Raw genomic sequence first — 11,990 nt, forward strand, 5'->3', positions numbered from 1 at the left:
TAATGGTCCATAACCCATTAGTACAAGGAGACAATATGTGGACCGACATCAAGACAAGTCCCTATGGCTAGGCAGTTCGCTCTAACTTCTCCCGACACTGTTGGGGAAAGGTAGTGGGGAAAAATGTAAAGCGTGTGTGTGGTTGGAGGGGGGCTGCAGCCACAGAGACCCAGCATGACGTTAGTGTCTAGCGTGTAATTGAAACCCAGGGCCTACACGGTGTTACACAGAGACCACTGTAATCCCCTCCTGACAAAGTGGCTTAGCATCTATAGGTCATACGGCACAGCAAGAGAGCTTAGACTCACAGACAACAGCCCAGTGCCTTTGGATTCAACAGATCGCACTACATATTTAATAAGGAACGGGGCATTTGAGACTTTTTAACTATTCAAATAATTTCATGCCATTTTTTCAGATATTCCAGATACTCTAAAATAAATATTGTTATTGTCCGAATTATTATTTATTTATTCTCACACACACACACACACACACACACACACACACACACATAAAAATAAATAAATACTATACATACATATATATGTATATATATTTTAGACTTGATCAAATAAGCATAGATTGGTCACTTTTCTAATTTGGCACACAAACTAGAGGCTGTGACGTGAGTAACTTAGTCAAAAATAATGGCAACAATTGGGCTATAGGGGCCGTTGTTATAAGCCGTCTCAATTAAACCCTCATATCAGTCCGTTTCAAAATAACACCAAATTATAGGCATACATCTCTTCATTTGAGAAAAGCTAAGGAATTTGTTAAGAGATGGCTATTTTGTTATTGATAAATCAGGAAATTAGATTGTACGTGTCAAATGAAAACCTTTGTAAAATAGTGGCAGCAGCTCGACGCAACATTACAGAGGTTTGTTTTATTCAACTAAGAATTTCAAATGGTATATTCTTGTAGGTAGAAATGTCACATGGATCATTTAGACAAAGCTTTTTCATTGTTAAAAATCGTTTCCAATAACGAACACTCACTCAAGTAATCTAATGCCAATGTCCGTTTGGATATCTGGATATTCCATTATCCGTGTCCATCCCTACACTCAATTATGACGACAACAAGACTACGAAGACGGAGTTCAACACCAACGCTAAAAACAGAAATGATCAACAACAACAAATGACTGAACGGGCACACACACACAACTAAAGCTAAAATCACTGCTCAACGACTATCAACTATGTCTAGGATGCTACAGTACCACGGTGAGAGAGCAGGCTAAACCGAATACTCCCCGTGCAGTCCGAACATGATCTAGGCAGTAGCTTGATAGGCCTATTTACAGAACACATGTTGTCATACTGAAACAATCCAGAATGTATAGGCATTTACAATAGCAGAAGGCAATGACCATACAGAGTGTGGAATAGGACACTTGAAGGAAGCCTCAGAGATCGTTTAGGAAACGGGGGAAAGACTGGAATCACACACTCCTAGAATATTCCATGTGACTGAAAGCTGGTATGAATAAAAAACAAGCTAACTCACCTGAACAAGGAACACCTGTGTAACTAAGCAATTAAGAAATCCACTACAATCACCTTGCCCTCCATCAGCAGCGGGTTTGAATTTAGAATGGAAAAGTTATGCGTTTATGTAACAAATGTTAATGCATTGAAACGTGTCATATCGCATCAATTCGTTCTCTAATCAAACCGAAACGTGTGAAACTAAAACATATCCTTTCTGTATGGTATCAGGGCCATATGAAAGCAACAATTTCAAAAGAACTGTAACTGAGTAAAATCATTAAAGGAAATCGGTCGACTGAAATAAATTCCTTAGGCCCTATGTGGGAACACATATGCATGTGTTGGACACAGACAGCTTTAAAAAATAATAATAATAACATTTAAAAAAAGGGAAAAAAGTTGCTGGATATTGGCGGGAACTGGAACACGCTTTCGAACACGTAGATCCAGAGCATCCCAAACATGTTCAACAGGTGACATGTCTGTCAGTATGCAGGCCATGGAAGAACTGGGACATTTTCAGCATGCAGGAATTGTGTACAGATCCTTGCGACATGGGGAGGTGTATTACCATGCTGGAACATGAGGTGATGACCGTGGATGAATGGCACGACAATGGGCCTCCGGATCTCGTCACGCTATCTCTGTGCATCGAAATGGCCATCGATTAAAATGTAAATGTATATTTGTTGTCCACCCCACCATGGGGCATTCTGTTCACAATATTGACATCAGTGAACTGCTCACCTACACAACACCATACACTTTGCATGTTGCGTTTATATTTTATGTATCAGGGCCCATGTATCTAGATACGTATCCTTCCTTACCTTTCAGTCTGACCACATTATCCATACGGAGGATTACTGCACTGCCGGCGCTAGAAACATAAGCATTTCCCTGCTAAATGTGTACTCAACCAATAAAAATGTAAGTCGATATGTTGTACGACCTCTGTTCCATTAGCAACGTTGAAGATGTCATACTAATAATGGAGGGATAAAAATAAAACGTCCAAAATGTAACAAACTGCCCTGAGGCTAGGTTGTACCTTTCCTCTGCAGGAAGAGGCGTAGCACGGGGTCAGCCACGGAGATGGCTTTGCGGTAGTTGTCATCGTTGTTGATTGGCAGCAGGTCACCGTGGACGTCAGCATAGCCCACCAGCAGGTCCACGTTTGGGATCCGGTGCATGTGCTGTAGGAGCCTATAGAACTCATCAAACCGGCCCGGCTTGGACCGGTCCAGGGAGAACCGGCGGAATTCAGCCACAAACTGGGACACAGGAGAACGCAGACAGACAGACAGGAAGACAGACAGAGAGACAGAAATGTGACACACTTTGGATTGGAGGAATGATAATGACCTTGGTGTTTGTAGAAAGAATTTAGCAGGAAACAGTTAACAAACAAGAAAGACATTACACAGTGGTTGACATAGGCAAATTGCCTGTTTAAGCAGTAGGCCTCCTCTTCCAGAGCACACAGCTCTAAAGCAATTAACTCATGACTGCTGTGTGACAGAGCAGAGTTCACAAACCGGCAGGAGATTTTATTTGGCCCCAAACAAATTATTGTTGAAAATCACAACGAAATCGGCCCAAAGTGATTTTAATTGAGGAAATCTGTTCCCACGCATAGCTAGAGAAATAAACCATATGTGATCACATCCCCATGTTTATTTGACCTTTATTTAACTAGGCAAGTCAGTTAAGAACAGATTCTTATTTTCAATGACGGCCTAGGAACAGTGGGTTAACTACCTGTTCGGGAGCAGAACGACAGACCTTGTCAGCTCGGGGATATGAACTTGCAACCTTTCGGTTACTAGTCCAACGCTCTAACCACTAGGCTACCCTGCCGCCCCATGTAATCAAGGTTTGAATTGATTCTGTTTTTGTCAAATACTATCCGTTTGGGCCTCTTGCGGTCAATTAGCAGTGTACAAATTATTTATAATTTAATAACACCCCCCCCCCCCATCTGCTCAAGAAACAAATTGTCCGCAGCTGAATGTGTTTGGGGACTAGGGGTGTGCTGGTCAACTGTTTGTTCATCCGAAACCACCCGACTAGATGTGATAAAGTGAAAATCTGAGGCCTGCACCTAACCCACGCTGTAGGCTACAGTCAAATACCGCGGGTGCAGGACGGTTTTGACCGCGGGTGCAGGACGGTTTTGACCGCGGGTGCAGGACGGTTTTGACCGCGGGTGCAGGACGGTTTTGACCGCGGGTGCAGGACGGTTTTGACCGCGGGTGCAGGACGGTTTTGACCGTGGGTGCAGGATGGTTTTTTGCCTAATTTAGATCTGTTTCTGCTTGTAATTTCCAACATTTCTGTAGGCTGTTTGTTAGTCAACTTGTATATAATTAGATCCATGCACCTTCTCATCGGTCATTATATGTTGCCTTAGAAGACTAAATAAACCATTGCTCAACAGAATAATGTAATTGAAGCATTCATTCTATCAATCTATCTAGTTGACATCCATAAAGTTCTCTGTCATCTTTAGCAGAGCAGAGGTTTAGGGACCGGGGAGAAAATACATCTTTATAATAATCTTTAAAATACATCTTTAGCAGAGCAGAGGTTTAGGGACCGGGGAGAAAATACAACACAAAAAAAAGGGAAGATTTTCCGTACAAAAAAAAAAAAAAAAAAAAGTCCAAATGACATCAGTTTGACCGGAAGCAAGGAAATAGACACTTGTGAAAATGACCAAAAGTGTTTCTGATAAGATTTAAGCTCAGCTTCGATGCATATTTTGTGTGGTTGAAATGCTATCAGCATTTATGATGAAGACGGCCCCTGTAAAGATGGTACAGTATGTGGCTGAGCATTGAGTTCTATCAAGATGCAGAAAGAAAGAAATCATATTTCTCCACTCCTGTTCCCAAGTCCAAATAACAACATAACACCACTATCATCCTCTAACCACATCACCTGACCTAACAATCATCACACCACTATCATCCTCTAACCACGTCACCTGACCTAACAATCATCACACCACTATCATCCTCTAACCACGTCACCTGACCTAACAATCATCACACATAACACCACCATCATCCTCTAACCACGTCACCTGACCTAACAATCATCACACATAACACCACCATCATCCTCTAACCACGTCACCTGACCTAACAATCATCACACATAACACCACTATCATCCTCTTTAACCACATCACCTGACCTAACAATCATAACACCACTATCATCCTCTAACCACGTCACCTGACCTAACAATCATCACACATAACACCACTATCATCCTCTTTAACCACATCACCTGACCTAACAATCATAACACCACTATCATCCTCTAACCACGTCACCTGACCTAACAATCATAACACCACTATCATCCTCTAACCACGTCACCTGACCTAACAATCATCACACATAACACCACTATCATCCTCTTTAACCACGTCACCTGACCTAACAATCACACCACTATCATTCTCTAACCACGTCACCTGACCTAACAATCACACCACTATCATCCTCTAACCACGTCACCTGACCTAACAATCATCACACCACTATCATCCTCTAACCACGTCACCTGACCTAACAATCATCACACATAACAACATAACACCACTATCATCCTCTTTAACCACGTCACCTGACCTAACAATCATCACACACAACACCACTATCATCCTCTTTAACCACGTCACCTGACCTAACAATCATCACACCACTATCATCCTCTAACCACGCCACCTGACCTAACAATCATCACACATAACACCACCATCATCCTCTAACCACGTCACCTGACCTAACAATCATCACACACAACACCACTATCATCCTCTTTAACCACGTCACCTGACCTAACAATCATCACACCACTATTATCCTCTAACCACGTCACCTGACCTAACAATCATCACACCACTATCACCTGACCTTTACCAAACATGACCTTTCTGGCCCTCCATTCTATTTGTTTTCACCTCTCCTTCAGCAGCTTTTGTCTTATTGAATTAAACTTCGACAATGGCCTTTTTGCCTCCGTGGATTGACGTTAACCTTTCCTGCCCATTCCCAAAATCATTATTTGGCGATTGGCTGTGTACGCTATTTGGTACGGGTACAGTTAAGAGTTAAAGCTTAGGCCTACACACTAATAGCAGATAGGCTAAAATAATTTAAGACCTCAATGCAGAATATAGATATAAATTGCATAAGAAAGCTACCTTAAAAATCCATATGCATTTTTTTTCCTTCAGGGGATAGATCAGCTTTAATATTGCAGATAGATTGTGGCTTCCATCAATGTAATTGTCTGCATCATTTACAATCCCACATATTTTCTGTTGTTGTAAATATAAATATTTCTGAATATATATGTTTTTGAAAATATATATTATTTTCCCCTAACCCTTTCACCCCTCCCCTAATTGGAGTAAACTAATGTACAACAACACGTAGGCTTCTACATACTATAAGCATTTTACAGACAATTTATTTTACAATAAAAATTTAAATTAAATTGCATCCTTCAGCTACCCTCAACCCCCCTACCATCTCTCTCTGAAAACCATCCGGTTTCATTTGTATTTGTCACATATTTTTTAACTGTGCAGTTTCACAAAAGTTCTGAATCTACATATATTTTACGGAGACAGTATATTTTACATTAGGTATCGTTTCTCTTTATTCAACCAGCCCACCACCCACCCACCTGTCCTTCAGCCAGACAATATTGGATAACCCTAAACCCGTTCTGAGTCAACCTGTGCATCACTATCGGGGTGTCTAGAAGCCCAGAGCGATACTGATGATTATGTGTCCTTGGCTTATTAGTGTAAAAGACGAGTACAATCTGTGCGTCATTGAGTGAGAACGTTTGATATGCATCTGTGGGTGTGCCTGTAGTGTGTCACCTATACTAATACAACAGCAGATCCACATTTGTAATGTAATGTAATATATAGTAAAAAGAAAGAAAACCTGTGGAATGAGTTGGTGTGTCCACATATATATATATATCTTTATTTTTACTATTTTCAACATTGTGCAATAATAGTGAATAAGATCACAACTGTGAAATAAAACATACGGGAATCATGTAGTAACCAAAAAAAAGTGTTAAACAATTCAAAATATATATATTTAATATGAGATTCTTCTAAGTAGCCTTTGCCTTGATGACAGCTTGGCATTCTCTCAACCAGCTTCATGCTAGTTGAGAGGCAGTCCCCTGGAATGCATTTCAATAAACAGGTGTGCCTTGTTAAAAGTTCATTTGTGGAATTTCTATCCTTCTTAACACGTTTGAGCCAATCAGTTGTGTTGTGTTAAGGTAGGGTTGGTATACAGAAGATAGCCCTATCTGGAGAAAGACCAAGTCCATATTATGGCAGGAACAGCTCAAATAAGCAAATAGAAACGTCAGTCCATCATTACTTTAAGACGTGAAGGTCAGTCAATCTGGAAAATGTCAAGTGTAGTCGCAAAAACTATCAAGCGTTCTGATGAAACTGGCTCTCATGTGGACCGCCACAGGAAAGGAAGACCCAGAGTTACCTCTGCTGCAGAGGATAAGTTCATTAGAGTTACCAGCCTCAGCATGCAGCCCAAATAAATAAATACTTCAGAGTTCAAGTAACAGACATCTCAACATCAACTGTTCAGAGGAGAGTGTGAATCAGGCCTTCATGGTCGAATTGTTGCAAAGAAACCACTACTAAAGTACACCAATAAGAAGAAGAGAATTGCTTGGTCCAATAAACACAAGCAATTGACATTCGACGGGTGGAAATCTGTCTTTTGATCTGATGACTCCAAAATGTGAGATATTTGGTTCCAACCGCTGTGTCTTTGTGAGACGCAGAGTAGGTGAACGGATGATCTCCGCATGTGTGAAGCAAGGAGGACGAGGTGGTGTGATGGTGCTTTGCTGGTGACACTAAGTGATTTATATAGAATTCAAGGCACACTTAACCCAGCATGGTGCTGTTGGAAAAACATTCCAGGTGAAGCTGGTTGAGAGAATGCCAAGAGATATCATCAAGGCAAAGGGTGGCTACTTTGAAGAATCTCAAATATAAAATATATTTAGACTTTAACACTTTTTTAGTTACTACTTGACTCAATGTGTTATTTCATAGTTCTGACATCTTCACTATTATTCTGCAATGTAGAAAATAGTTCAAATAAAGAAAACCCTTGACTGTGTCCAAACTCGACTGGTAATGTGCATGTGGGCCTACACCACTGATAAATCACTGTGATGTTTATTGTCCCTTGCACAATATATATCAAAACACACATATTTAGCTCTGCAAAGGCGCACTTTTAAATGGATAGACGTTGGCTAAACCCTGTGATGGCACCCACAGCTACTAGCAGTGTTGTGGTTAGTGCTACACAATGCTAGATTCCGTGACCCCTTGTCTAACCAGCCTGGGGAAAAAAACAAGCAAATTTTATTCTTCTTTATCTGCACTTGGGAAACTAAAGACTGGTACTATTGTCATCCTTTTCACGTCTAGTCTTGAAAGCATCTCATTATTGACGAGTGCTGATTGATACATATAAGTTACTACTTGGAAGTAACCCGGAATTACTATTATGTGACAGTGCAATAGTAGTAGTGGCTATTCATTGAGGATATCGCAATCAAGGAAACTGTAGTTAATAAGTATGAAATATGTACCAAATAGCGAAACGTGTGTTTACTACAAGCGATCCATTGCGGAAGGAACCGAGATCAACTGTGACTCCTGCGCAAAGGACAATAAACAGCACAGTGATTTATCAGCGTCCTAGGCCAACAACCTTCAATACATATTCATTACCAACCAGTCAGTAGGCCATACAATCTGTGTCTCAGATGCTTTTGAATCCTACGGTTCTAGCATGTAAAACTTTAACTAGTTTGTAAATCATAAATGTATAACCAAACACATCCTATGCAATTGTGTAACAACCTCAATGGATCAACCACAGAACTGTCTGGTTTGCTGACAAGTATTGGCTCATGATGTGCCTGGCTGGGTAGTCACAACATTGCCTAATCCGACAATAAACTAATAATGGAATTCGTACAAATAATAGAACGTGATAAAACATTGATTCCAAGCATTGGCTACCAAACACATGCCTTCCTCACACCAATCCACATTTGACAATTGTTCATTCACTGGCTAGATAAACTGACTGGCCAACTAGTTAGCTTTCTAGATAGTTTGCAAACTGGCGCAGACGAGATAATTACAACATAACTTGCTGACAAGCGAATAAGCAGGTACATTTAGCCATGATTTGAAAGTAAGGGGTTTGAAGACTTCGATAACTCACACATACAATAGTTACATAGCTAGCTGTTTTGTGTTGGCAACTAGCTAGCTAATTTAGCAAACAACGCACCTTACTCTTCACCTCCACGGCGCCCAGAGTCCGGTTGCTCGGCACTCGGTGGTTCTTGTTCATCTTTCGCTAACAGGAGCGCCACAGCAAACACTTGCCCTCACGGGGCTGCCCTCTTCTGCCCTCTATCCCAAATTATATCAACACAAGTTATTCCAGTTAGCAGTGTGTCCTAATAAAATACTTAAATTATTGTCCTCCTCCACAACCAACCTGCTCTAAACTTATCTTCTCAAAACTCGCCGTCACATCGTCCGTTTAACCACTTCAACGCTGTCCTGCGTGACGCTTCTAACGCACCCAGGAAGCGGCCCCTGCCTGGAGCCTCGTTCCCAACACGCACACTCCCGCTACTGTCAGAATCAAGTCAAACTTATCTTGATCACTTTTAATAAGGTCCTGTACAATTCTATGACGCAACCGAAAAGTCAATAAATGTTTTGTCTTTTGTCCACATTATCTTGTCTACGTTTTTTAAAAATGTTTATCTGCATGTCATATATTGTGAATACATGTCTAAAATGCCATGTAAAGTATTTAAAGTACGAAGAAAGTAAAGCATAAGGAAATGCGCTAGGTTTTCTGTCACTGTCGTGTACATCGAAGATAAACCTTTGCAATTCACCTTGGCCAAAGTGAGGTCCTTTCCCGGACTGCTTGATGTTTGTATGTTGTTCAATTGCGCCATCTGTTGTTAGCGCAGACAGTTTCCTTCAAAATATATAATTCAGCAAAATACAATGAAATATCATTTTATTTGTCACGTGCTTCGTAAACAACAAGTGTAGACTAACAGTGAAATGCTTACTTACGAGTCCTTTTCCAACAACTCAAGAGTTAAATATAAAAATATATAAAATAGAAATAGTGACACGAGGAATAAATACACACTGAATAATGATTAACAAGAGTAAAATACCATGGTTATATACAGGCAGAAGAATATAGCACGGCTATATACAGGGAGTACCAGTTTCAATTTGCAAGTTCAATTTGACATACAAAATGTCAACCAGTAGCGTAGCCTGAAATTCGTTGGTAGGTAGGCCTGCTGAAATTTGGGTGGGCCCCACAATTTTTATAAAACTATTGTTTTGGGAAAACCGCTAACTTCCTGCAATTCTACACATTTTGCTATGGGGCAAAGATAAAAATGTGCAGTTTTATAGCTTAATCTTATGTTATTCTACACATTTTGCCATGCATTTTTTAAAGCTAATTAAAGCTCAAATATAGGTGTGTTGACACTTGTTTGCTAATTGAACAAATTAAGTAGGCAGTGTCAGTGCACATAGCCATTGAAGCCCAGTGACATATGCCTCAATGCAGTCACTCTCGTGGCTTCTTAGAAGTGTCGCTTTCAGCTAGTTATTTTTGGACCACCCATCTCATGAAAGTGAATGTCATTCCAGTGCATCTGAATGTTATTTCAGTGCACTGCTCGCTCGGAATTATATCTGATGGTGTTTGCATGTTTAGATAAAAATACAAATAATGTCCCGTTTTGTAACACTGACAATTAGAGAGCATTTAAACATGATTTAGATATTTTTTTTTTTTGTTGCTCAATCTGATTGGGATGTCCACATCAACTAATATGAATAATCCCGGAATATTTATGATTTATCTGGTGTCTTCAAATACTGTGACACATTGACGACAGATGGTATTGTTCCCTTTAATACTCATTGGTGTATTATTTCCATTAAAGCGCTTCACGGTTGGCTATTTGATAGGTCATTGCGATCTAAAGCTCCTGCTGAAGATGATGTGCTCCAGTCAATGGCTATGTCCCTGGAGTTTTATATTTTCTTAACAAGATCAGTTTGGTCAACAAATTGGACAACAGCCACGCCACGATGACACCATTGAACCATCGATATATGAAATCACCCTTGCCCGAAATAGATGTAACACAGACAGGTAAAAACTCATCCCCAAATACTGTGCTGACTGTTCCTAACCTTTGGTGCTCTTGTTGACGCCATACTTACAGTGTGTTGTGTTTAACACGAGAGACAGTACAGAGACACTCTAACTCCAGGGGGCACCAGTAGGAGCTTCAATTCCTCACTGCCTCACTCCATTCCCCTCCCCCTCTTCTCCCTTTCTTACTTCACTCCCTTCCCTCCTCCCCCTAATCTCCCCTCCCTCCCTCTCCTTCTCCTTTTCTCCCCTCCCTCCCTTTTCTCTTTCGTTCTCCATCTCCCTCCCCTTTCTCTCTCGTTCTCCCATCCCCCTCTCGGTCTCTCTTCCCCCGTCTCCCCACCCTCTCTTTCCGTCTTCCTTTCTCCCATTCCATTCCCTCCTCGCCTGTCTCCCTCGCCTTCTCTGCCCCCCTCCCCCTTTCTCTCCCAGTCTCCCTTCCCCCGTCTCCCCCACCCTCTCTTTCCTCCTCTCCCCGTCTTCCTTTCTCCCATTCTATTCCCTCCTCGCCTGCCTCCCTCCCTCCCCTGCCACCCCCTCCTATTCTCTCCCGGTCTCCCTTCCCCCTCACCCTCATTCTCCCTTTCCTCTCTTGTTCTCCCATCCCCCTCTGTCTGCCTTCCCCCTGCCTCCCCACACCCTCTCTTTCCTCTGCCAGTCTTTCTTTCTCCCATTACATTCCCTTCTCACCTGCCTGCCTCCCCTTCTCTGTCTCTCTTTCCCCCTCCCTCACCCCCAGTCTCCCCCCAGTCTCCCTCCCTCACCTCCCCCAGTCTCCCTTCCCCTCAGTCTGCTTAGCACTCCTGCTGCTCACAACACTGCAGATGAGGCCTTCACATCTCCCAGTCTGCTAGGCCTCTCTTTCAGCCTCCCCCTGCCACTCCCTCCCTCCCCTCATACCAGCATAGCAACACTGAGCAAGCCAGCAAGGGGGAGGATGCGCTCTCGCAGAGGGGCAATTTCCCTCCATCTTATATCATTCTTACCAGGAGGCTAGAGACAATCTATGCTATGAAATATAAGCACAAAACACACATTTGTAGCATAATGAATAACTCGTATATAAAATCATCACTATAAAACAAGCGGAGTCAATATGGAACTGTCATAATTTTTGGGGTTTGGCACCAGATTGATACACACTAGAGCAAATTAGCCTCAACAA

General features: G+C 41.7%; 1 protein-coding gene across 1 annotated transcript in view; it reads right to left on the bottom strand.

The window, feature by feature from the left end:
- LOC115101948 (partitioning defective 6 homolog beta-like) overlaps positions 1-9,446 on the bottom strand; it is a 36,179-nt gene extending 26,733 nt beyond the window's left edge. Inside the window, exons 1-3 of the mRNA XM_029621410.2 lie at positions 9,113-9,446; positions 8,900-9,024; positions 2,554-2,776 (exon numbers count right to left, since the gene is read on the bottom strand). Coding sequence (XP_029477270.1) covers positions 2,554-2,776; positions 8,900-8,962 — 286 coding nt within the window. The 5' untranslated portion in view covers positions 8,963-9,024; positions 9,113-9,446. The remainder of the gene's footprint in view (positions 1-2,553; positions 2,777-8,899; positions 9,025-9,112) is intronic.
- Positions 9,447-11,990: the final 2,544 nt, after the last annotated feature.

Source organism: Oncorhynchus nerka, linkage group LG20 (genome assembly GCF_034236695.1).
Source record: "Oncorhynchus nerka isolate Pitt River linkage group LG20, Oner_Uvic_2.0, whole genome shotgun sequence".
In the NCBI taxonomy this organism is placed as follows: domain Eukaryota; kingdom Metazoa; phylum Chordata; class Actinopteri; order Salmoniformes; family Salmonidae; genus Oncorhynchus; species Oncorhynchus nerka.